This window comes from Octopus bimaculoides, chromosome 6, assembly GCF_046866305.1.
Source record: "Octopus bimaculoides isolate indiv1 chromosome 6, ASM4686630v1, whole genome shotgun sequence".
In the NCBI taxonomy this organism is placed as follows: domain Eukaryota; kingdom Metazoa; phylum Mollusca; class Cephalopoda; order Octopoda; family Octopodidae; genus Octopus; species Octopus bimaculoides.
Window position 1 is genome coordinate 42,319,609 of NC_142933.1, and position 27,680 is coordinate 42,347,288.

The following is a 27,680-nucleotide window of genomic DNA, read 5'->3' on the forward strand; positions in this document are numbered from 1 at the left end:
CCTTCGACCGCTAGCACATATATATGTGTGTGGCGATAACAATGCCCTATTTCCAAATCAATGGAGCTACCTTTTGGTTAAATCTCTAATTTTTACAAGTGCACCTTTACCATATTTTTTTATTTGCATTTTCGTAATCTCTGATATCTAAATATCCAATATCTAAATAAAACCTAGAAATCCAAAGAAATTTTTTTAAATGCATTTTTGAAGGTGAAGAACGAAACGGCATTCGCCCCATTTCTTTACCTATATTTTTAGATAGCTTTTTGCAGAAATACATTTTCGAGAGTGTATATTACATTAGATTGAAAATTCAAACAAGTTTGAAAAGAATAAGTGAAAATTCTGAAGTTTCGTGGTAATGAAGTCTGGGCAGGAGAGATAAAGAATGACAGAAAATTCGGTCAATATACAGTTTATGTCACAAAAACGAAAACAAATGTTAAAAAATGTATAGAAAACGAATATAAAAACAGAGGACTTTCAAAAAATTCACAAGATCTGATTTTTCCCTCATAACTTTCAGGAAAATGGATATATATTAATGAAATTTTATAGAAATACCGTTCAAATGGCACAGATTATGATTATAAAGAAATTTCTGGGGAAAATATTTTCCAAGGGTCTGGGGGAGAGGAAAAGAGAACTGTCAGAAAATTCACACGATCCATTTTTTTCCCTAACTTTCAGGATCTCGTTTAGCTCCCGCTCACCAATACGAAAAAAAGGCAGTCTACTAGGTGCAAAAAAACGTGTAGAATACAAATATGAAAACAAAAATTTGCTCAAAGGAACGGGGGTGGGGAGAGAACTTTTGGAAAAATCACATGATGCGATTTTTTTCTCATAACTTTCAAGAAAATGGATATCTTTTAATGAAATTTTGTAGAAACACCTTTCAAACGGTATAGATTGCGATTATAAAGAAATTTATGGGGAAATAAATAAATGAGTGGAAACTTTATTGGTGAGTGTGTTAGATAATAAGGCACTAAAAGAGAATGATTATCCCCAGACACAACAAAATGTGGGGAAAATATTTTTCATCCGCCTCCTCCTCTGTGTCATTTCTTTGCCCTATTGAATTTTAACGACACTTTATTCCTCACTGTGCAGAGCTTCTATCTCCTCTTATTGAAATGTCAAAGAATCATCAAAAGAAAAACGAGGATATTGTATTGAATTCGAACCAGATGAAATCTTTTAATTCTACACAACATAAACTTGCTAAAGTGTCCCTCTTATCGCACCTTGTCTCTGATGCAAAGTTTGTGGTTGATGCATCAGACACAGCTGTTGGTGCAGTTTTACAATAGTTTCATTTAGGACAGCTACAACCTCTTGCATTTTTCTCCTGGAAGTTGAAACCTGCCGAGACACAACACAGTACTTTTGGATGTGAGCCTTTGGCCATTTACCTTGCCATAAAACATTTTCAGCATATTCTCAAGGGAAGAAATTTTATGGTCTATAATGAGTGTAAGCCTCTTTTGTCTTACGATCGAAGCCAGAAAAATATTCACCAAGGGAAACTCGACATCTCGATTTTATACAACACTAGAGTTTCCATTGGTGCAATGACAACTGAATGCAAACATTGTAAAGCAAGGAAGTGGCCTGGAGAGACACCTGCACTGTGCCACAGTAGTGGAAAGATTAAACTCACAATACCCCAACCTCCAGAGCCATTAAAGAAACTGTTGTCATCAACTGACCAAAATTCCAAGCTCTTCTAAAATAAAATTAGACAATATATCGCTACACAAGATTTAACTGAGGCAGGATTCATGCAAACTTCCAAGATCCAAGGTCAGATTTATCATTGGATTGGCTCACTACTACCTCTGTCAAATGCAGTGATGTATTGTCTAATTTTGTTTTGGAAGTGTTTGAAATTTTGGTCAGTTGACAACAACAGTTTCTTCAATGGCTCTGAATGTTGGGGGATTGCAGGGACTTTAACCTTTCCACCACTGCAGTACAGTGCAGGTCTCTCCAGGCCACTTCCTTGCTTTACAATGTATGCACTCAGTTGTCATTGCACCAATGGAAACTCGAGTGTCATCTACATAATGAACTGCTGGATCATAATCGAAAGCTGCTTCATAGAAGTTGCTTCGCTGAGATGTTGCGACTGCTCTTCGTTCTGCAGATCCTGTTCTTTGTCAGCCATGCATACATCTGTTCATCACTTTAAGATGCTCTGGCTTTTGTAGTGCACAGTCTGTTTGTTTCTTTCTATGCTTCCTTTTCTGCAGATGTCTCTTTCCCTGGACAGAGACATTCCTTTGGCTGACCTTGACATTATAGACAAATTTGACACTTTCCTTCTAGGCATGGTTATGTACCTATACAGAAATACACGGGGGGAAGAAGATACTAAAGAATGAAAATAACTGGGTAACGGAAATTATATTTCTTAATACAATGGGCAGAAAGTAAATAAGAAATTTTTATGGAAAATAAAGAATTGCATGGGTTGAAGCGAAATTTGTCACTTAGTGAACTAAAGAGACTGTATCGAAGGAACCAGAAAAAAGCTGTCAACAACAGAAAAACACAAAACCGTTGCATAAGTAAGAAATTTTTAGGGAAATTAACTAAGTGTACGGATTTTAATGAAATTTATGAAGTTACTTCTGTCAGTAAATTATGTATGAAATTACTTTCATCAGTGATTGTGAACATCTTTCTGTCAGTAATTTGTCATTGTTATTTGTAAATAGCAATTGAAAACTCACAGTGAAAACAATAGCATTTGAAAAATGAAAGTGAAAACAATAGAGAGTAAGTGAGATTTAGAGAGAGAGCGAGCTAGTTAGACAAATAAGATAGATATAGACAGATAGATACAGAGAGATAAATAGAGATATAGAAAGAGAGATAGAGGCAGGTGGATACAGAGATATAGACGTCACTGACACTAGAAAACTGAAAGTAAATATTTTTAAAAACTTTCAAAGACATGAATCTATAATATAAATCCCGTTCTGTTTATATATTAGATGAGACTGTGATAATTTTTTGACCAATGGATCTAAGGGAGACAATCAGTTTCTGAAAGTTACTTCGCAAAGAGTTACCTCTGTTTTCCATGTAGCCCAGGAATGGATGTTTTCTTTCCCCAGTGGGGCCTGTTACACATTATATGAAAAATTTTAAGAGTCTAAAATCATCCCTGGAACATAAGTAATGTATGTTCCTAGTATGGAGAAAATCAGTTGAAAAATACAGCCATCGTAATCTTTTATACACACACAGAACGGGATTTATATAATAGATATCTCAGTTTCTCCTCTGCCTATAAATTCTTTGCCATGTACTGCAGAAATCAATTTGACTGATTTATCATCCAATCAACCTCCACTGGACTTACTGGTCATTTCATCTGCAGCTTTTGCTATATGTAAGTTTAAGTACCTGCCTCTATCAACTGCTGATAAAGAAATATTATGTGACGTATCTACTGATGTACCACATCCTTTTGTTCTTGAGAAGCATTGACAACTTGTTTTTGACGCTTTGCACAATCTGTCACATCCTGACACCACTGCCCCAGTAAAGCGCATTTCAGCTATATTCTTCTGGCCTAATATGAGGCGTGAAATTACTGAGTGGTTTCATTCTTGTCTTCAGTGCCAGATATCAAAGGTACATAAGCACATTTGTGTACCCCTCAGCACTTTTAGTACTCCTGACACTTATTTTCGCAATATTCACATTGATCTTGTTAGAACCTGGCCTGTCAGTGAGGGATTTTCTTTAATCCTGACTTATATTGACTGTTTTTCACGCTGTAGTAGAGGTGTTGTTGTTGTCACTGGAACTGGATGTGTCTTGTGGTCAGTGGTTTGACCTTAAGAGGTCTGTAACCAAAAGACATCGAAACGAGGAGGTGAGTTTTTATAAGGAGCAATAGGTTAAAAGAAGGTAGTGAACAGTGTCCCACGTGATCTTAGTTATACACGGTAGTTAGCACAATCGAGTAAGAGACAAATTGCACCAATACCAACCAACCAGAGTAGTGGACACAAGATCCAAATAGTGGCCAAAGGCTAGTTGTTCTCTACTACTTTCGAATGCATGTATATATAATGAAAGGAGAGAATAATTTCACCAGTGGCTATGCTACATTATGAATCTTTTATGTCTAGGCAAAATTTGCAAAGATGAAACATCCAGTATTACTTTTTTTCAAGAAAAAGGAATTCTTCACCAAGAAAGAAAATGCAACAATGGTCATTTTATGAATTTCTCAGTTGGAAGTCAAAATAGATGGTGGTATAGAATTCGTGGATGCAGACAAGAACAAGAACTAAGAACAGAAAATTGGTTTGCTAATTCATGTTTATCTTTTTGTAAAGCAGCACTTTTCATATATTGCTGAACACACAGAATGACAGGTATCAAATTTTGGGAATGTGAGCTTGTAATGAAAGTCAATTGCATTGTTGACTGGAATAACTATTTGAAAGAAGTTTGTGTTGCACACATTTTGGCTAACCCAAGAGTGATCGGAGGACCCAACATGATTGTTGAAATCGACGAAAGTATGTTCACTAAAAGAAAAGATTGTGTCGGACATCAACTACTTCAACAATGGGTTTTGGAGATATTTGTAGAGAAACAAAAGAGTATTTCATGTTTATTGTCTCTGACAGGTCTGCGACAACACTTCTTCCAATAATAGAAAATAATATAAGACCAAGTACTACCATCATAAATGATGAATGGTCAGCATATAAAAATATAATTAATATTGGTCATTTTCAACATCTCACTGTGAATCATTCTCTACACTTTGCCAATCCTACTAATGGAGCTCAAATATTAAAAGACTTCGGAAGAGTGCTAAGGAAAAAAAAATAAGACAAAATGGCACTCACAGAGGTCTACTGGACTCATATATGTTCAAGTTTATGTGGCGACAAGAGATTGGATTAAAAGTGTTAGATCCTTTTGATTCAATACTTCAACACATTGCTGACTTTTGGCCTCCTCAACAGGCATTCAATAAGATGTTTAATTTTTATTTTTCATATGATTTGTTATAAAAATATTGTCAGATTTGTGGTGTTATGGGCTGTGACGAGCTATGTGTTGTGGTGGAGAGGGGTGAGGCAAACAGAGGTGAAGCCAGACCGGAAGGGCCAAACCGGAAGGGTCAGATCGGAAGTCGGCGACACGCGGTCGAAGGCTAGCACGTGGGGCCAGTGAGAAAACAGCGACGTTACGAGAAAGACGTGTTCTGGTTAGGAGCGATCGTGTACCCCGCTGCGGTCGGCAAGGTAAGGTCCAACGCTTCATTCTGTCCTTTTGCTTCTTGTTGTCTTCTTCCTCCATCGCACCACAAGCTATTTCGGCCCATAAGAAAAAAAAAATTATGAGTGTAGTCAGGATTGCTAGTGATATAATTAAGCCGTTTTGCGGCGACACGGACGTAGTCGCATGGCTAAAGAAGATGAAGCTGGTCGCGAAGCTCCAGGGAATATGCGACATGGCAAGTTTTCTACCGCTCTACTTAGATGGTCCGGCGTTGGCGCTATTTTTAGAGATGGAAGAGAGGGACCAAGTTAGCGCGGAGAAAATAGAAATCCGCTTGATGGAGGCCTTCGCAGAAGGGATGTTCGAGGCGTACGCTCGCCTGGGGAGAGCGAAGTGAACCGGCGAACAGGTTGACATGTTTGCCAACGAACTTAGGAGGTTGGCTAGACTGGCGGGGTACGAGGGAGAATCGCTGGATCAAACGGTAAAGTTGGCCTTTGTGACTGGGTTTCCTGACCACCTGTCGGTCGAATTGCAGAAACTGCTGGACGTGAGTACCATGCCTATGGCGGATATAATATCGAGAGCTCGTATGTTAGTTTCCTGTCGTAGGTCGTCACCGCTGGTAGCAGCGGCGACAGCAAAAGGTGGCCGGCCAAGGAGTGGCGGAGAGGGGTCGAACAAGGAACGTGCGCGTCCGTTCAAAGGTCAGTGTTTCCGGTGTCAGGGCCCGCACATGGTGCGAGACTGTAAGTTACCTAAGCTTGAGGTCATCTGCTACCGTTGTCGTGAAACGGGGCATATGGCCAGCGAATGTCTGCAGGAAAACGGTCTAAGGGAGACTACTGCGCCAGCGGTCTCCCTTTCAGATCATTAACGGCGCAATTTTTTCTACCCGTTGTTGATGTGCTAGTGGATGGGAAGATGTCGCGTGCCCTTGTGGACACGGGCTGTACAACGACCATGATGACTCCGGGAGTGGTAGAGACGTGGAGTGGAGAAAGCAATGTGAGGGCAGTCGACGGAAGAGAGGTACGCTGTGTAGGCATTACTGACGTGCAGATTGAGGTGCAGGGAGCAAAGCTAACGCTGCAAGCAATAGTAGTTGGCCGCTTGGTGGATGAGATTGACGTGGTGTTGAGGATGGACGCCATCAACCGTCTTGGTGGCGTTAGGATTGCAGGAGATGAGGTCACGTTCGGAAGCGTGGGGGCATCGTGCGCCGTGAGTCGGGACCGCCAGGGAGAGCAGAGCCCCGTCGAGGACAGCGCCGCTTACACCATCGAAGACAAAGATTTTCAGGCGGCGTTTGATGGTCGGAGGTGGACGATAGAGTGGCGATGGAAAGACGAGCCCCCACTACTAAAGAACAGGGTGAGCTGCTACCAGCATACGTTGAAAGGTCACGTCGAGTTCGACGAAGAGGTAGAGAGATGGATCAAGGAAGGAGTCCTCGTCCCGTGGAAAGAGGAGGTGGTGAGTGGAGTGCTGGACTTTAGGGAGCTGAACGACCATATATCGTGCCACACGGGAGGCGAGGCAACGGACGTTTGCGGTGAGACGTTACGTGTGTGGAGACAGTCGACCAAGGCAGCGACGATCGTCGACTTGAAGTCGGCATATTTGAAGCTCCGTGTGAGTGACAAGCTGTGGCGATACCAGCTGGTGTGGTACAAGGGCCGGACGTACTGTTTAACCAGGCTGGGTTTCGGGCTGAATTCCGCTCCGAAAATTATGGCGATGGTGCTCAAGTCCGTCCTAGGGAAAGAGGAGAGGATAAGGAAGGCCACCAGTTCCTACATCGACGACATTTTGGTTGACGAGACTGTAGTGCCAGCCACCGAGGTAGTGAGACACCTGGAGAGGTTCGGGCTGATTGCGAAGCCGCCTGAGTCGATGTTGGGGGGAGCTGCGCTGGGGCTGAAGCTACAAAAAGACAGATCGGGCGAGCTGGTGTTCCGGAGAGGAAACGAGATCCCTGAACTGGGCACCAGCGTGAGTAGGCAGGAACTTTTCTCGGTGTGCGGGAAGCTGGTGGGACATTACCCGGTTGCAGGATGGCTTCGGACAGCATGTAGCTTCATCAAGAGACGAGCCGAAGGAGCAAAGTGGAATGACAGAGTTGGGGAGAAAACGACCGACATGATGCAGGAAGTCTTGGTCAGAGTGAGAGCAGAGGATCCAGTGAGGGGCAGTTGGTATGTTCCCAAATCAAAGAGTGGGATCGTTTGGTGTGACGCCAGTAGCATCGCAATAGGGGTCGTCTTGGAAATGGGAGGCACCGTGGTGGAAGATGCAGCCTGGCTCAGGAAGATGGATGACTGCAACCATATCAACGTGGCGGAGTTGGATGCCGTGCTGAAGGGGGTGAACCTGGCCTTGAAGTGGGGGCTGTGCACCATCGAGATTAGAACCGATTCGGCCACTGTGCTTGGTTGGGTGATGACAGTCCTCACCGATGAGCGGAGTGTGCGAACCAAAGGGGCTGCGGAGATGCTGGTAAAGCGCCGATTGGGAATAATGCGGGAGCTAACCGCTGAGTTCGATCTGGAGCTGAGCGTAATCTTTGTGCCTTCCGAAAAGAACAGGGCAGACGTCCTAACCAGGGTAAAGCGAGCTTGGTTGCAGGTGTCAGAGGATGCGGAGCGGGCTGTGACTGCAGTATGCTGTCTGAGTGACTCGGAGTTGAGGAGACTGCATACCATGCATCACATGGGAGTGGACAGGACGTTGTTCCTCGCCAGGAAAGTTGACTCCGAGGTAACGAGGCGGAGCGTGCAGAGAGTGGTTAGCAGCTGTGACAGGTGCCAGTCTATTGACCCTGCTCCCGGCGTACATGAGGCGGGAAGTATTCCAGTGGCCCACAACTGGAAACGACTGGCAGTGGACGTAACACACTACCGGCAGGGGACGTACCTCTCAATGGTTGACTGCGGACCGGGGCGGATGGCCATATGGAGGGAGATGAAGACGGGGACTGCAGAGGAAATCGCAGGAGTGTTAAATGGGATATTCCTGGAACGAGGCTCCGTGGATGAGCTGCTGCTGGATAATGGCACTGCATTTCGCTCGGAGGTGCTGAAAGAAATGCTTGACGGGTGGCAGGTCAGCCGCTTCTTCAGGGCGGCATACCGGCCAAGTGGAAATGGAGTGGTGGAAAGGCATCATCGTACCATCAAGACCATGGCAGAGAGGGGCCACATTTCGCCAATCGAGGCCGTATTTTGGTACAATATGTCACCCAGGTCAGGACAGGCTGAGGAGTCGGTGCCACACAGGGCAATATTCAGGTACGAGTGGAGGCACCCGTGTATTGCATCGATGCGACTCCGGGGAGAAGAAGAGCACACCTTCGTGCAGATCGGGGAAGAAGTTTGGGTAAAACCCCCAAATGCACGGTGCACATCACAATGGGGGAAAGGAACTATAACCTCCATCAATTCAAAGAACAACGTCTCAGTCGATGGTGTGCCACGCCATGTTTTGGATGTGCGGAAGATTGTCAGTGCTTCAGAGGATGGAACCAGCTGCAGTGGGCAAATGATGAAGACAGCAGCAGTAGGCAAGATGATGAAGGCAGCGCGCCAGGAACTCAGGCCAGTCCCTGGGTCGCACAGCGACCACAGAGGGAGCGGTACCCTCCTCCCTGGTTGGCTGATTATGAAACCAATTAAGGTAGTTCGGGAGCGAGGAGTGAGTGGGAGAGCCGGTTGAATGATCTATAGATCAGGGGGGCGTGTGGTGTTATGGACTGTGACGAGCTATGTGTTGTGGTGGAGAGGGGTGAGGCAAACAGAGGTGAAGCCAGACCGGAAGGGCCAAACCGGAAGGGTCAGATCGGAAGTCGGCGACACGCGGTCGAAGGCTAGCACGTGGGGCCAGTGAGAAAACAGCGACGTTACGAGAAAGACGTGTTCTGGTTAGGAGCGATCGTGTACCCCGCTGCGGTCGGTCCAACGCTTCATTGTCCTTTTGCTTCTTGTTGTCTTCTTCCTCCATCGCACCACAAGATTCAATACCATGTTTCATCTTTTCGCTTTTTATATTTATTGTGTGTGTGTATAATATATATTTATATATATAAATCTACATATATACATACATTTACATATGTATATAGCTATACATTTATATATTTGTATACATGAATTCATTTTTAAGTGTGTGTATATGTACCTATAAGGATGTTGATATAATTTGTTTTTGTTTTTTTTGGTAAGGAGAGAATTTTGTTTCCAGATTTTATTACCTAGGGAGATTAAGTACTAACCAGCTTTTCAACCTCATCAATTACCAATGCCGGCCTGTGTATGTAAATGTGTGTGTGTGTGTGTATGTATGTATGAGTCCTCTCATGGCTGATAGTGCAATGGGAAGGGTCGTCAACCATTGTCCTTTATCGAGCTGATGTGCAGTCACAAGAGACACTACAACAGTGGTAACCCTTCACAAACAACTGTGCCACCCAGGAGTGACCCGCCTACTTCACTACTGTGAAGTAGGAAAGCCTGATGTTCTCCAACAACGAAATCCGCGAAAAGACACTCGCTTGCTCCACATGAAAAAAATTCAAACCCCACTTCCACTGCATGTCAGCAGTCCAGCGTCTCAAAAACCATAGCCTGAAATATGTAATTTACCAACAGATTACGATATTTCAAAGCTCTATTTTGTTCAGCTACGCATACAGTTACTTTTATTCTACACACACACGATTAAGTATGTCAGACAGAGCAAATAAGTCGATAACGGTGATGTCCAATACATGGTATCTGTCTCTATCCCAGGAGCAAAGAATGAACCAATTAGGCATCTTCACATCATCTTGGGATAAATCACTAACTCCACAACTTAGAGAACGTTCCCCTGGCTGGGGCTCTTTTAATAATCAGGCTTATCTTTTTACGGTGACGAATGCAACCTGCATTCAATACCGACGAAGTCGAAGGGCGTTAAATAACCTTTAAATCAAAGAATTTAGAGTTACTTCCCTTAAAAAGGCTTCTGCAATTATGTTATTAGCGGAAATCAAATTGTTATAGGATTTTAATTTATTATTTGTACTATATAAATTCCACAGAAAGTTAACAAATTAATGGATTTAATTTTAATTTTATTTTGGGAGGCTTTTTTTCTATAAAAAAGAAAAAAACGTAACTAATGTCCCTCTCTAGAAATAGAGATAAGTTTATGTTTACAAGCATGTGTTCATAGGATATTCTTGTGCGGTACGAAGAATTTCTATTGTCTTCTACTGAATATATATGATTTATATAAATATATTTATCTTATTCCAGTGACATCATGAACCCGTCACAGCTTCGACAGTGTCTTCATTTTCATTATTTTCTTAAGCGAAAAAAGTTATGTCGAAATGTTTGGAATTGTATACCGTTAATTAAGAAATACTCTTCGTCTGTTGATTCTGCAGAGGAAGAAGACTTCTTTGGAATCAGTGAAAAGGACTCCCTCGGTCAACCATCTGAAAAGGTTGATGAAGTTGTAGATAAAGATTATATATACGGAAAATATTTACCTAAAATGACCAATAAGATATCAGACCCATCGCTTGAAAAAGTTTTTCAAGTACCGTTTGGTAGTATACGACTAGATTCTTATAATAAACATACCCTTGCTGATAAAATGGTAAGAGAGAAACATGACGTTCATTTAGGAGACTCGTCATTTGATAACAGAATTTCTACAGAGACCGAAAGTAATATTTCCAATTTTCGTAAATTAGATGCTTCCAGCAATAAGAACTCAGAGTTTGAATATATCGATAATCAATATTTTTCACGAACCGAATATACTTCCGAATCGAAGGGATTAATAGATAATAAAAAAATTACTTCGTCATCTGCTAACCATATCTTAATGGACTTAGAAGATAAGGATTTGCACAGAAGCCAGAATCATAATTTAAATAATGTTACTCATGAATTTGTATCAGATGAAAACTTTATCGATTCGCAATATTTCAACAAACCGATGTCCGGAACAACAGATGAGCAACCGTTGTTAGAACTAAATTCTACACATCGAGCACATTCTTTGGCAGAGAATAAAGAAGATTTGCAAAGAGAAAATCAAAATTTTATTGATAATCAATATTTTGGCCTTAGCGATCAAAACGAAGGAGCATCAACTGTCCTGAAAAAGATTGAACCTGTTTTGACTAAAGAAGAACCTCTTGAAATAAAGGCTCAGTCAAAACCACCTACCCATGAGGAGGAAACAGAGAATGCATTTAATGTAGCTATGAAGATTCGAAAAAAACTTCGGAAGGAAAATGTTCGAGGTAAATTGCATTATCTTTGGGTTTATTTCATTCATTGTTTGCAGTAGTTCTCTCCCCAACTCTCTTTCACACACACACTATCTCTCTAATATAAAAACACACTGTCTCTGTAACATAAACACCAGGTTTGATTTCGTTATTACACAAATATCGCATTACATGGGACGTCTAAAAAATATGGGTATTCTTTCGCTTGAACCCGCATGCCAAAATGTGCGACAGAAAAAGAACATTTAGCAGCAAAGGCACGACGGCAAACAATATCATAAAAATTATTAGAAATGGGAATCAAATGTGAAGATATTATCAAGTGGCTAGCAGAAAACCGCCTGGGGGAGGTCTTTCAGCTAGTTTTCTATATAGTTTTTTTTTTTTTTTGTGCATTCCTCTTTATAAGCATCAAATCTACATTTCATTTCCAAATCACCAATGAACAAAGTAGCCAGAAAATGCATGTTCGAATTAGGCTTCGTTAATTAAACTTGGGACTTCTGAATTGGTTGAAATTACTGTGGCTCTAAATATGCTAAGTCCTTTCTGTTTCTGTCCCATTTATTTCTGTAGCTCTTATTTTATTGCTACCCTTATTTCAACTGTGATATTTCCAGATATTTCTTCTCATTCTTTACTCGGTTTCTACCACAGATCCTGACGGTCCTCTTTTAGACAGTAAGGGTTTCCGTATTTTGAAAGACCAAGTTACTGATTTAACTAAACTGACAAGCTATGAAATTGTAAATCATATTAAAAGCAGAATTATTTATAATAAGAGTAAGTATAACTCTTATTGCATTTTTGTGTTTTCTTTATATTTATTCGATATATATGTGCAGGCTTGGCTATGTGGTTAAGGTGTTTGCTTCTCAACCATATGGCTTTTAGTTCAGTCTCACTGTGTGACATCTTCTACTATAGCTTTCGACCAACTAATGTTTTGTGAGTAAATTTGGTAAACAGAAACTGTACAGAAGCTTGTGTGTGCATGCATGTCTATGAATGTTTACATTCTGTGTTGAGTAACAGTGAAGTTTGGTATCATTCCATGCCAATGAGTCATTTAGCTCTGCACTTTTGAAAACTTGCTGAATAAAACAAAACTTTAAATCCCTTACTTGAAAAATAGTGTGAAATACTGACAGGAAGGGCAGTTGTAAAATGGAAAACATTGTCTCAATACATAGTCATCTAAGCCATGCTAGCATGAAAAAATGGATGTAAAACAAAATCGAGAACAGTTTGTATGGCTATGATACAAATATTGCAACAGTAATCACTTTATTAGCACTGCATAAAACACACATATATATATATAATAAAGTAGAAAGTTGGTGAACATAAAATTAGGAAGCTAGAAACAATATTTAATTAATTAAAATTACACCCAAAATATTGATTATCAATAAAATTTTGATTTTCTCTTTGCAAATCTTCTTTATTCTCTGCCAAAGAATGTGCTCGATGTGTAGAATTTAGTTCTAACAACGGTTGCTCATCTGTTGTTCCGGACATCGGTTTGTTGAAATATTGCGAATCGATAAAGTTTTCATCTGATGCAAATTCATGAGTAACATTATTTAAAAAAGAGAAGATAATATGGGTGCTGATGGAGAGCTACCAATAGTTTGGTGGTTAACATTGGAAGAGGGTGACATTACTGCTGACTAACATTGAGATAGAATGAAAGAATGCAGTTTAGAGAATTGTCACTATTGTTTCTATCAAAGTTGGCTCTCTTGATAATAGAAAGCTGACAGTTGCAGGAAGCAATGTTGGGAGGGAGGTAATTCCAGAGGGATAATATTCTGGAGAGAGGAGATTTAGAAAAGTGGTGACATGAAAGTCTTGCAAGGGAAACAGTATAGGTGATGAGTGGTCAACTGAGTAAATCAGAGGTCCTGAGTGGAGGTGATATGATCAGACCTGAGTGGTGGGTCAAGTTGATAGCATAACACAGGATTGAAATTCATTACAGCTCAGTGCAATGTATACTGGTATGAAAATATGGATATTACAATTCTAGGAAAATTATTTTAATCCGTGATAGAAGTTTTAGGTAATGTTATTAATATTCTATTGTATTGGTAATGTTATTACCAATGTGTAGGTAATGTTATTAATATTCATGAAGTTATGAAAAACAAACTCAATTACTCGTTAGGCTCTAATTATATAATACTATTGCTAACAATTAATGCAATATTCTATTCATTTATTTTAAATATTTGGTTTAATGAATCTGCATTCTTTATTTTTATATAATCATTTCTATTATAGGCTCAATGTCTGAAATTTGGTGGGGAGGGACTAGTGGGTTACATCAACTCCAGTATTCAACTGGTTCTTTTTTAATTAACCCCAAGACAATGAAAGGCAAAGTCAACCTTGATGGCATTTGAAATCAGAACATAAAGCGGGAAGAAATGTAATTTTTCTGGTGCAGTAATGAGTTTCCTAGTTCACCACCTTTATTTCTTAACCCTTTTGATACCAACCCAGCTGAAACCACCTCTGGCTCTAGTATAAATGTCTCATGGCTGGCCGCCCACACTTTTTTCTGCAAAATAAGGGTAGTTTATCCTGTTCAGGCTATATAATAAGCATTATCCTGCGTTTGAGAATTTAAAATCACTTTAACTTTCTAAGACATCTCAATGCTTCTAAAAGCAAACTTTGTTTGTTTGTTTACGTTTATCGTAATTTGATTTTAACATAAATGTCTTGTTCTCAAAAGTTCTAAATTAAAATCTTCCACCAACATTTAGTCACAATTTATGTTCCTAACACAAGCTTAATGATAACTAAGTTATTTTACTAAATTCTTTGTTATATTTATAAAATTAATTGAAAGAAACACAGAGCATCTCAACAGAAATATGGTAATAAAAGGGTTGAATAATAAAAATGAAAGAATATGAAATGTATTTCCTTATTTTATGTTACAGATGACATTGTTGCTATCAATAAGCCATATGGCCTGTCTTCTCATGGTAAGTTGATATTTATGAAACCTATCATTTATTTAAAGTCAGTAAATGCCTTAACAACCTCATTAATATATCAAGCTAATGAAAGAGCCTTTACACCTGACTTTTCTAACCAGTGACACTTATGCTTTCCAAATATACTGCACAGTTTTAAGACATTTCAGAAATGTCAAAGTATTTATTGTTTAGTGGTAAAGTGTAATATGTTACCCATTTCCACTTCAAAAATAATTAAATTTTGTTTCTTATGTAATATAACTTCAGCAAGGCAATGACAAACTACTCCAGTTTTAGTATTTGGATTGCAAAAGGTTGAAAATCACTGCTTTACACAATCACTTGGCCTGCTAGAAATAGTCACCATATTTCCTACAAGTCACACCCTAAAATTAGTCAGTGTGAGCTGTATAGTTAAGAATTTTGCTTCTCAACTACTTGGTTTTGAGTTCAGTCCCACTATGTGGCACCTTGGGTAAGTGTCTTCTTTTAAAGCCCCTGATTGATTAATATTTTGTGAGTGAATTTAGTAAACATATTAAGTCCATCACACACACATATATATATATATATATATATATATATATATATATACACACACACACACACATGCACGCAAACTGGCTAAAGTCACACAAAGCAGGATTGAAATATATTTGTTAAAAGTCATATTAGATGTATTCAACATACATTCAAATGTGTGAAGATGTTTTGCAGTTGAAATACTTTCAGGAGGCATGGGAGCACTGCGGCATTGTACACCTTTATCTTCATGTTGGGGGAAATGTCATGGCAGTTCCATGGAACAATATGCATACATAACATTTGAGAACAACTTTGTAGAATAAATAACAGTTGTCATATCAGAAAAGGGTATGGTATGTTCTTTCCACAAAAGGTGCTGGTTACTGAAGGAAGGATAGCAGCCGAATGAGTTACTGAGAGGATGAGTGACATTATTTATCCTATAATTCATCATCATCATCATTATCTTGAATGGTGAAGAAATTGTTCGATTTTTATGGTGCATCATCTCTTTGTTCAGTAAAGGAACTGCTCATTGTAAATTGGTAAACTTCTCATGATTTCTATGTTACATTCACAATTAGACTTGTTATCAGCAAAAATTTGCAGATGTTCCTCTGAGTGCCAACTCTTAGCAATCAATTCAAGTGGAATTTTTGGAGTATTTGTATTCTCAACCTGTATTTTTGCACCAGCTCCTCCTTAAACTTTCTCTATGGAGCACGACCACATCATCCTACTTTATTTGCAAATGTCATGATATCTTTGTGAATTTGATGTAAGCTTTCTTTTCTTGGAATATTTGTAAAGTCACAGATACAGCCTAGCCGTGTTTTTTTTTCCCAAACACCATTCAAATCTGAGGGTTTCATTTCATTCCTAGGCAGATGGGTGGGCATTTGGGCAACCTGCAATCTGCAGGACTTTCTGAACAACACACTGAACAAAAAATTACCTTGGATTTTTGTGGCAGTTTAGCCTACCTAATTATGAGCCAGGTCTCATGCAGCCCACTTCTTGACAACTATATCTAAGATAGACAAATGAACAGAGACTTATTTGCTCGCTCACCTGTCCATGTACCTCACACAAGAGGCACAAACACCTGTGTACACACATATACACATGTATGTATATATTGTGACTAGTTTTTCCAATCAACTATATTTGATGTTAGATAAAACAGCATTTTTGGTGAAGGAAAAGTGTAACTTTTAAACTGTTACAATTATTTCATTATCATCATCATCATCGTTTAACGTCCATTTTCCATGCTGGCATGGGTTGGACGGTTTGACTGCAGTCTGGAGAGCCAGCGGCTACACCAGAGCCCAATCTGCTGGTTCTCCAGACCTCAGTCAAACCATCCAACCCATGCCAGCATGGAAAACGGACGTTAGACGACGATGATGAAATAATTGTAAAAGTTTGAGTTTCCATAAGGAACTGTTACAATTTATTTGAGTTTCTATTGCAGACCATATCCCCATATTAATAATACTTTATAATTCTGTAAGTACAAAATCCCGTAGTATGATGTAGCTATAATGCAGGATATATATCTATATATATAAAAATGAGAATGTGTGTCTGTCTGTGTGAATCCCTAAAACTCGAGAACTACGCAACCAATTTCATTCAAATTTTACATATGCCTTACTTAGGGTTCCAGTTGTGTTTTAGTAAAAAAAAATTATTAACTTCTTGCAGAGTTCGAGCACACGGCAACATAATATCTCCTCCACTATTTAAGTATTAAGTGTCAAAAGTGAAACAAAAACACTCATGTCAAATACTTTCACTTTAAAAATGAAACTATTCCACTAACTGAAACAATCACATTTCGATACTGTAGTGACAGATACTTTCACAGAGAGAGAGAGAGATGTATATGTATACATATACATGTATATGTACACCATTTCGATACTGTAATGACAGATACTTTCAGAGAGAGAGAGAGAGATGTATATGTATTCATATAGATGTACACGTATATGTATGTATATATATATATATATATATATATATATATAGAGAGAGAGAGATCTAGATCTATACATACATGTATATGTATACATATTCACTTTAAAAATGAAACTATTCTACTAACTGAAACAATCACATTTCGATACTGTAATGACAGATACTTTCAAAGAGAGAGAGAAAGAGATGTATATGTGTACATATAGATGTATATGTACACGTTATTCCACTAACTGAAACAATCACATTTCGATACTGTAATGACAGATACTTTCAGAGAGAGAGAGAAAGAGATGTATATGTATACATATACATGTATATGTACACGTATATGCATAGATATATATATATAGATATAGATCTATATGCATACACATGTGTAGATGTATATATATATAGATGTACATGTAATATGTACACATATATACATATATATACATGTATACAGATATCTATACATATATACACCCATCACACACAAACACACACATTAGTCATTTGTTTTCTTATCCAAAACTTCGTCAAAAGTACTGAACGGATCTTTATGAAATTTGGAAATTATATTCTGTGTATAACGGCCATAACTCCCATGAAAATTCATATATTTTTGATGTTGATGAAATTTTAACCCGAACATAACAGATGAGCATTATTTGTAATTCAACGGTACAACAGTGTAAGACTACCCTTTCAGATATACTTACATTGTGATTTCTGCAATGTGGTGCATAAATTGTCAAGTAAATGAGACGCATCTTTGCCTCCACTGATTCACTTGCAAAGTGTTGAGTAAAATTATTTCGTTGCAGACCTCCTTTGGGTCTTTTTATTATCACTACGACACACATAGTCCCCAGTTGGTAACATTGATTTCAAGGCCCTCCTAGATGAGAGACTGGCATTCCACTTAATGTCTATGTTGAATGCTGGCATGGATTGGAGAGTTATTAATGTAGAAATATGGTATCGTAGCTACTAACAGTTGAGGGTTGCGTAGTCTAGACGGCGTTTTTAGATTTCATTATTCTCTTTAACCCGGGCAAAGCCGGGTATTTCTGCTAGTATATTATAAAGTAACAGAAATATATATATTATGGAGTCAAATACATATCCTTTACTTACCCTTATCTTTGCTCACTTTTGCCTAAGAAACTGTTATATACTTTCAAGAAAGACTACATAATCATCCATCACTGAATGCTTTTATTATTAGTGTGTTCATAGCACCTTCTAACTAGAACTAGTGAGCAAAGAAACAGTAAATTAATGGACTAAATTATCTAGAGCCAGTGGACTGAGAATAACAGTTCAATGAGATGACAAAATTGTCTACAGCTAGTAAATATTATTTAAGGAAATGTAAAACTATATAATCTAATATCCTTTCCTTATTTATGGTTCCTATTTCTAGGAGCCATGAAAGGTCACCTTCATTAATTTGTGGTCAATAACAATTGGCAACAAATTAATGAAGGTATCTTTATGTGGTTCATGTAGGAGCATGACAGACTTTTGCTAATGTTAAAAATAATTATGATAATTTTTTGATTTAGAATTTCAGTTTAATTGCTGGTAGGAAGGAACATGTTTCATTTTTGTTATACAATATATTTACCTTTAGGTGGTCCCGGTGTACATGTGAGTCTAGCAGATCTACTACCAGAACTTGCAGCTAAGATTTACCACAAAGGAACACTCCATCTTATCCATCGCCTTGACAAAGAAACCACAGGGGTTCTCTTACTTGCAAGGTAACAGTATTTTCCTTGGCACTTCTCCCCCACTCTCTGTCTATTCAGTTATTCTTTCATCAGAAGACAGCTAATAATAAATGATTTGTTTTTAAAATTATATTTCACATAGGACAGCAGAAATGGCAGCTGTTCTTCATAAGATGTTCAGAGAACAAGAAGTTATCAAAAAGTACTGGGCCATAACTAAAGGTGTACCAAATCCTGATATTGGTATGTATTATGCCTCTAAAATTTCTGACTATCTCAGATTCCAAAACAAACTTATTTTAATTTTTGTGGATTTTTAAAATCATTTTCTAAATCAAAAATATTTTCTTAGTACCATTTGCTGTCATTGTCATCATTATTTTATGTGACCATTATTTACAATGAGCATGCTGTAAAGAGTTTTTACCTACTTCTTTTCTGCATGGCAAACATGATTGTTTTCCTGATGCATCAGAGTCCTGTCTCTTTTTCTATTTGTTATAATTTTTGTGATGGCTAGTTTACTTTAAGGCCTTTCAATTCCAGAGAAAAGCTACGTATAGAGGGAATCATGGTATGGGCATATAATGTGCATAGGTGAAGATAATTGCATAAAAAGGTACTGCATGCACAAAGTGGATGATACCAGTAGAAGAGAAACACTTAGAAAGACATGGAATAGTGGAAACCAATTCCAATATGTTAAGCCTCACAGAGTTGTTGACAACCAACCGCAATAACTGGTGATATGCTGTAGTGTACAAAACCCACTCTCCTGATCTAGCATTGCACAATGAATGCTAATGAGAGGAATGTTGTTGGCTGGGATGTTCTTACTGCATTCACCCACTGCTCCTCCCCTGTCTCTATCTCATTATCCTCTCACAACTGTCTCCCTACATGGGATGCTGTCTCTACTTTCATCCTCTGCTCTCTTCTACTACTATGGAAACCTCCAGCCTTTCTTTCTCTAATTAAATCTCCATTCATTACTACTTCCCTATGTTTCTTTCTCTCACTGTCCTCTCTTCACAACCCTTCTGCTTAAGATGATATCTCTGCATTCATACCAATCTCCATCCACACCTGTGTGATACTTCCAGTTTTTTTTTATATACCTTGTATGGTATTTTGTATATCATTATCATCTTTGTTTTATTCTAATATGTGTCACTGGTTTATTGAAATTATGTTTGTTCCCAGCTAAGTTAGAACAATTAATTGTCACTGATTCATTTTATTCATGCAAATTATGTAGGCCATAAATATGTTGTTCTTTTTTCTCTAAATGTCTCATTATGCTGGAGATAAGGTAGGGCTACTGCTGAGCTAATGATGCCTATTGTGGCTGGAACACCTGTTCACAGCTATCTTCTCGTCTTCATACAAACTGTCTTTTCCTTAATGACATGTCAATTTTGGAGAATTTGTGAGATTTTCTCCCCTTCCCATTAGGAGTTGCTCTCAATTACCAACAAGCAAATAGTTCAGTCTTCTCTGGAAGCAAAGATAATTTCAGTGATCTAGGATTTATTTTGTATGGTATTTAGTATGCTCTTATCATTGTTGCTCAGATACATGCCTCTGGCTACTCTGAATCATTTGTCATGTTGGAGAACAGATGATAGTCAGATGAGACCAAATCAAGAGATTAGGGATGATGATCAACCAGTTTAAAATCACAGTTAAGCATAGCAGCCATTGAAACCAAGAATTTGTGTGCTGGATCACACTCCTGATAAATAAAAGAGATCCCTTCATCAGTTTTCTTGGGCATTTGGTCTTGATAGTCTTTCATAACTATCACAGCAAGCTGGCATAATACCCTCCATTGATGGTGTGGCCCTTTTGAAGATAATCAATAAATACAATGCCTTTTGCATCCCCAGAAACCAAAGGCCATCACCTTCCCTGCAAATGGAACCACTTTGGCTTTTTTTTGGAGATGAGGAGGGGTGCTTTAATTTTCTCCATTTATATAATAACTTTCTTTTTATTTGTCAAGGAATTATTGATATCCCAATCGCTGAAGGATCAATTGATGGGAAATCAAGAGTAAGTTTAAGATTTTACTTCTAATCATATATAATTCACATCAGTACATTGAATTACAATTAATGAGTGGAATTCATTGCTGATAATAAATACCCATTGATATTTTGCTAGGTTATTAAGGTGCCAACCTACCATTCTTGGGTTGAAGATACTTAACCCATTGCTACCAGTGCACAGTATTGCTTACTAAAACACTTAACTGTCACTTATTTGTAAATAAATACCACAAACAGTTACAGTTTATTGCATTAGGGCGTTGGAGAACTTGTTTTTCTTTCACTTTCATTCCTAAGTTCAAATCTTCTTGGAGACAAAACCAACTTCAGTCATTGCATTTAGCAAGGTTATGGAAAGAGTTTTGATGAAGTACTTAATTAGAATGAATTGAACAAGGATAGCCTTGGAAGATGTTGCATATCAATAAGATAGGAATTTTTTTTTCCACAATCTAAAATATACTCTCCTTCATTTTCTACAATGCTCTTCTATCTATCTATCTGGTAGACTTGCAAGTCCCCTCTTCTGAAATTCACTTGTCTGTAATGAAAAATACTCCTCCAGTACTGTTCTGACCTCATCTACAGAATTCATATTTTTTCTGTTCAAATGATTTTGAAGACTGTAGAATAAATGAAAATCAGATGGGGCAATGTCCAGCGAATATGGTAGGTGGGACGTCATTTCCCATTCAAACTGCTCCAGCCTTTGGGATGTCATCCTTGCTGTATGTGGCTGAGCATTATCCTCGTGAAAGAACACCTTTCATCTTGAAACCAAAGATGGTCGTTTTTCTTCTAGCACTGACTTAAGCCACTCAAGCTGCTCACAGTAGATCTCCTTTGTTATCGTTTGGTTTGGGTTCAAAAGTTCAAAATGGACTAAACTTTTCATATCCCACCAAACAGATAACAACACTTTACGTGGGTGAAGACCTTCTTTAGCCTGGGGTGCCGGTGTTCCTCCTTTCCCTACCCACTGTCTCCAGTGCTTGACATTTTTATAGAGAACCCATTTGTCGTCACTATTCACTATTCGGTCCAAAAAAGGTTCATTTGTGAGATGTGACAGAAAAGAAAGGCACACATTCACTCTCTGTGTGCAATTAGACTCAGGAAGTTTGTGAGAAACCCATTGATCCAATTTGCTGACTTTTCCGATGGCACGCAGGTGTCAATGAATGGTTGACTGACCAAATCCAAGATTCTCTTCTAGTTCCTCAACAGTTATGATGGAATTTTGTTCCACCAGGGTTTGCAGGACATCCTTGTTGAGCTCTACAGATCTTCTAGGATGAGGTTTATCTTATACACTGTAGTTTGTCGCTCGGGTTTCTGGAACCACTGTTGACACTGGCTTACGCTTATTCTCTGATCTCCATATACTGCATTGATATTCCTCGCACTTTCTGTTGCATTGTTGCCTTTATTGAACTCATTCAGCAAAATATGCTGAATATGCTCCTTTGTCACTTCCATTATAACTTTGAAAAAATAGCTTAAAATCGAGCTACACTCTTCAAAACTTGCACTAAGAATAAGGACAAGGTGAAATTACTATCTGCTTTTATAGCAAGTTGATGCAGTTAGTTTATCCCATCCCTCTCTGACTTCTAGTTCATGCAATAAAAAAGACCACATTGTTTATGGGATGGCCTAATAAATATGGTCCAACCCATGCCAGCATGGAAAGCGGATATTAAATGATGACGATGATGATGATATACACACATATAAAACATACATATATGCTTACCTACATCAAATTCCTCTATGCAATTATATTAGGATACTAAAGCCTTCTCACATAGTCAATAACTTACTTTAATAGCTGCTTTCTACTCTGAAACTATACTCAACATAATAGAAATACTTCATTAAATCTTAAATAATCAAGTATGTTGCTTGTCCTATTCATTAAACACTTACCAGCTTTATTTTGTTCTGCTGGCTATAAACGATGTGTATAAAATACCTTTATTCTGCACCAATGTTTTTTTTTTTTACTGTTCCCTCTAAGATGGTTCTGAAACCTGACTACACTGAAGAAACTCGATTGGTAATGAAGAAAAGTTCAGTGAAACGATTTGAAGCTGTTACTCGCTACAAAGTATTGTGTAAATCATATGAAAGTGCTTTAGTGGAATGCCAACCAAAGACTGGTAATTCTCTTTGAATTGTTTGATGCAGTTTCTCCTTATTTTAATATATTTTCATAAGGCTGTAAATGCAAGTGATGTAGCATCTCAACAAATGGAGCTCAAAAAGCACTGTTCAGCTATCCTTCATTTTAATTATAATTCTTGTCAACTGAAGCACATGCTTTTGTTTACATCTAATCGGCCTTTTCTGTAAAGGAGGGATGGGAAATGACTGGGTTAAGACGGTACGGTGAGCCTTTTCTGCTTTGCATAACTTGTTAAAAATATATTCTGTATCTATGAAACTTTCTCTCTCTTTGTCTATCGGTCACCGACCATCGCTTTCTTCTGTATCTATGAAACTTCCTCTTTAGTCAATGGTTATGCAAAGCAGAAAAGGCTCACCGTACCGTCTTCCCCAGTCATTTCCCATCCCTCCTTTACGGAAAAGGCCGATTAGATGTAAACAAAAGCATGTGCTTCAGTTGACAAGAATTATAATTAAAACGAAGGATAGCCGCACTGTTCAATTCCTGGTTAAATTCTCTTTTATGTGATTTAGAAGAATAAGTGTAGTACCTTTGTATATTTTCAAGACCAAGGGAAAGACTAGATATTTGGTCTGCATGCTTGTAAGAGAGTGGCTTCCACTTAAGGTAACCAAGGATCAGTTGCTGGTCTTAAATCTTATGATACAAAATACTTGAATGCCACATCTCACTTCTCTACTTCTATAAAACTTGAGGCATTTATGCCAGTCAGAAGAAACTAATGTTTTTACATTAGTCCTTGTTGCTGTCATTAAAACTAATTTCGTAAGGTTCCGGGTTCATTCCCACTGCGTGGCACCTTGGGCAAGTGTCTTCTAATACAGCCTCGGGCCAACTGAAGCCTTGTGAGTGGATTTGGTTGACAGAAACTGAAAGAAGCCCATCATGTATATGTATATATGTATATATATATATATATATATATATATGTATGCGTATATGTTTGTCCCCCCAATATTGCTTGACAACCGATGCTGGTGTGTTTATGTCCCCGTAACTTAGCAGTTCGGCAAAAGAGACCGATAGAATAAGTACTAGGTTTACAAAGAATAAGTCCTGGGGTCGATTTGCTCGACTAAAGGCGGTGCTCCAGCATGGCCACAGTCACCTGACTGAAACAAGTAAAAGAGTAAGGTTGATTTTTTTTTTTTTTTTTTTTTTTTTTAATGTTTACAAATTTTGCTTCCCTGTGTTAACAATGTGAGTCTATAGCTGTCTGAAGCCATAATTTTTATTGCTAGCTTCATAGAAATTTGACTTTAAAGAAAAATACTTAGACAGGGAATATGTTTTAACACGAGAATTGTGTATATTAATACAGTGTTTTAAAATGTTAACTTTATTTTTTATTGAAGACAAACTTATTAACTTGGAGTATTATATCAAATTTACATGTATCGCCCCCACTCCCCATTACTGGTAGAAAACAGTTTACCATATTTTCTGACATACAAGTCAACTCAATACATTGTATAAACACATGTAAACATTCAAACATCATCACTATCTTTCCAAATCTTCCTGCATTTCACATGGAAATTTTGTTCCTCTAAAATCAGCTTACCTTTTTCAAGTGTAAATTCTGGTCTATAAAATTCAGCTTGTATGTGGAAAATATGGCACTGTTTTTTAATAGTTTTTTTCTTTCTTTTTAATAGCAACTTTAAAACTGATTCTTTTTCAGGTGTCAAGCATCAAGTTCGAGTTCATTTAGCATTTGGTCTTAACACACCTATTATTGGAGACCACAAATATTCACATATTAACAAACTTGCTCCTCAGGTAAATAATCTTTGTGTTTCTGTAAATTTGTCTGTCATATTAGACTAAGAAAAGGTCAAGCACATAAAAGTATGACTTGATAATTCATAGTGATCTTTTGTGAATGAAATATTGCTGAAAACATTTAAGATCTTGAACCAATAAATGATTGAAGAAAAGTTCATGTGGCTGACTGGTAAAAATAATTCCCAGTTTTAGTGCAGTATAGAAAATGTTCATTTTTTTTCACAAGTGCAAGGAAACAACATATTAAATTGACCTTTTCAGTTTCCATAGCTTATACTAAAGTATAGGGATGGTGGTGTGGTTGTAAGATTTCTTTCACCACCAAGTGGTTTTAGTATCAATCCCTCTGTGTTACCTTGGACAGGCATCAGACCAACCAGTATATTGTGTGTGAAATTTGATAGATGGAAACTGTATGGAATATCATCAGATATAGCTTTGTGGTTGAGAAATTTGCTTCCCAACTATTGTCTTGTGATAGTTGTAAATCATTGTCCCAGTTATACAAGCCATACCATTCATTACAAGTATCTTGTAAGAACATATCTAGTCATGTTCTTGCAGAAATATTATCTCGCTTGAAAAGAGGTGAGTGTTGGCAACAGGAAGGGCATCCAGCTGTAGAAAATTTGCCTAAATATATTCCATCCATCCATGCTTGTTTCCATGTGTTCACTTTGTCCTCATTTGAGTAAAAACAATGAGACTTTATGTATGTGTCCTGTAAACAATACATCTCATAACTTGTGAAAACCATTGAAAGAAATTTGTCATCAGGAAGAGAATCTGGCTGTTGAAAACAGCCTTGATTAGTCTGATCCAACTTTTGCTAGTATGGATGTAAAAGATTATGATATCTCTGAATTGTTGTTGGCACTCCGTCATCAAGGGTTCCAGTTGACCCGATCAACGGAACAGCCTGCTCGTGAAATTAATGTGCAAGTGGCTGAGCAATCCACAGACACGTGTACCCATAACATAGTTCTCGAGGATATTCAGCATGACAAAGTGTAACAAGGCTGACCCTTTGAATTACAGGCACAACAGAATCAGTAAGTAAGAGTGAGAGAAAGTTGTGGTGAAAGAGTACAGCAGGGTTCGCCACCATTCCCTGTCGGAGCCTCGTGGAGCTTTAGGTGTTTTCGCTCAATAAGCACTCACAATGCCCGGTCTGGGAATCGAAACCATGATCCTATGACCGCAAGTCTGCTGCCCTAACCACTGGGCCATTGCGCCTCCACATCTCTGAATTAACATTGAATTAAGAGTGCTGACGAAATTTTTGTGAAGTGTTCAAGTATTTAATTTATCATCAAGACCAACCAAGATTTCACATTCTAACTAATAATGTTATTTTGGTCTTTTTCAGCGTTTGTTTCCAGAAATATTACAGCGCTTAAATGTTCGACAAAGTAAAGTACGTTACATACCAATGCATCTCCATTCAAAAATTATAATTCTCCCTCAACTACTTGATGGTAAAAACCTGTTCATAAAAGCTGATTTACCATACCATTTCCGCAAGAACATGAAGAGTTTAAAGCTTAAAGCAGACAAGTAAAAATTAATAAATATATATATATATAAACTGCATTGTGCCTTAAAAGTTTTTATAGAAAATCACTGGAAATAATTCTGTTTGAGGTGACAAAACTGATAAATACTTTTTTCCAACACAAAAATAACACCTTGTGAGACTCACCTTCAGTTTACAGCAATCTTACTACTCACAGTAACATTTGGCAAAGAGCCTCTGTTTGTATCATCTTAAAAATTTTAAGTTATATCTTCATTATTATATCTGTTTCTCTGTGCTGTAATTGATAGAATGGTTCTGTAATATAATATTTCTATGACCTCATTCTTGCATTATCTAATTTTTCAGGCTCAACATTTTAATCTGAACTTGAATCTTTTATATTATTTTCTAAGTCTTCTTTGATGCACATCTCTTAATCAACCAGCATGTCATGTATTAATTTAGAAATGAGAGTATAACAAGTCAGGAACAGCATAAAATAGGAGATAATGGATAAGGACAGTCATAACAAAGTTTTGGTTTGCCTGTGAAAAAGATCTTATTTCTGGTAAACCAGCTCCAAGAACTGTGAGGCAAAATGCCAAGTTTTGTTGGGTAAATGGATTGTATGTGACAACTGTTCACATCTTTTTTTTCCTTAATGGAATTGTGCATTATGTGCATTTTGAAACTTTAGTCTGTCAGAGCTAATCTGAATGAAAATGTCAGTGAATGAGGTAGTGGACAAAAGCCAAGAGATTGGCAATTTATATTCTCTCAGTGGTACTGCATAGTGTCTGGCCATAGTCAAGACAATTGGCCCTGTCTAAGTAACTGAAACTAAATAACAGAGTAGTTGCCATGATGCTGCAGTTTATTTCTGAGAGAAAATCTCTTCATAGACATATTGAAAACATGTTCACCTCAGAGTGAGGCAAAAATCGTCACAACAGTGACTCATGAGAATGACATGAATTTTGCCCTACTGCTGTGCACCAGCTTGTTAGATGAAATTTATACTTCGATATATAGGAAACAGCGAATAATGCATTCACTGAATATTATAGAAAGCTCAGGGAATGCAACTGAAACAGCATTAAATCAAAATTGCCATCTGTGTATCATACTAAATGTATATTCTCCATTGGAAGGTATGATTTTTGGCTGAGAGGAAATCTCTTCATAGATGTGTGTTAGAATGAAACAAATACAGTTACAGCAGTGCCTCACAAGAAAACAAGTGTTTTGCCCTACATGGTGTTTGCCAATGCCATGCACTGATCACGTATCTAGATGAAATTCAATCTTTGATATATATAGAAAACATTTCCTCTCCAACAAAGAATACA

The 27,680-nt window shown here is 37.9% G+C and overlaps 1 protein-coding gene across 4 annotated transcripts; it reads left to right on the plus strand.

Annotated features, from left to right (window-relative positions):
• The first annotated feature begins 5,180 nt into the window (after positions 1-5,180).
• Positions 5,181-26,673, plus strand: LOC106873813 (uncharacterized). Of its 4 annotated transcripts, none has more exons than XM_089353793.1 (10): positions 5,181-5,291; positions 10,566-11,569; positions 12,215-12,340; positions 14,512-14,556; positions 18,683-18,812; positions 18,925-19,025; positions 20,788-20,837; positions 22,854-22,995; positions 24,709-24,806; positions 26,182-26,673. In XM_089353793.1, the coding sequence occupies exons 2-10, from the start codon at positions 10,573-10,575 to the stop codon at positions 26,371-26,373; spliced, it is 1,881 nt and encodes a 626-aa protein (XP_089209919.1). In that variant the 5' UTR covers positions 5,181-5,291; positions 10,566-10,572; the 3' UTR covers positions 26,374-26,673. The 4 variants fall into 4 exon arrangements, with proteins under 4 accessions (XP_089209919.1, XP_014776811.1, XP_052824847.1 ...); XM_014921325.3 differs by lacking the exon at positions 5,181-5,291 and adding an exon at positions 9,078-9,215; XM_052968887.2 differs by lacking the exon at positions 5,181-5,291 and having other exon boundaries at positions 10,459-11,569.
• The last annotated feature ends 1,007 nt before the right edge of the window (positions 26,674-27,680 follow it).

Excerpts from the sequence above, each read along its gene's own strand:
- LOC106873813 (XM_089353793.1), top strand. The coding sequence starts at position 10,573 with ATGAACCCGTCACAGCTTCGACAGTGTCTTCATTTTCATTATTTTCTT. Across the intron at positions 11,570-12,214 it reads TCGGAAGGAAAATGTTCGAG|ATCCTGACGGTCCTCTTTTA; the intron begins GTAAATTGCATT and ends TTTCTACCACAG. Across the intron at positions 18,813-18,924 it reads GGGGTTCTCTTACTTGCAAG|GACAGCAGAAATGGCAGCTG; the intron begins GTAACAGTATTT and ends TATTTCACATAG.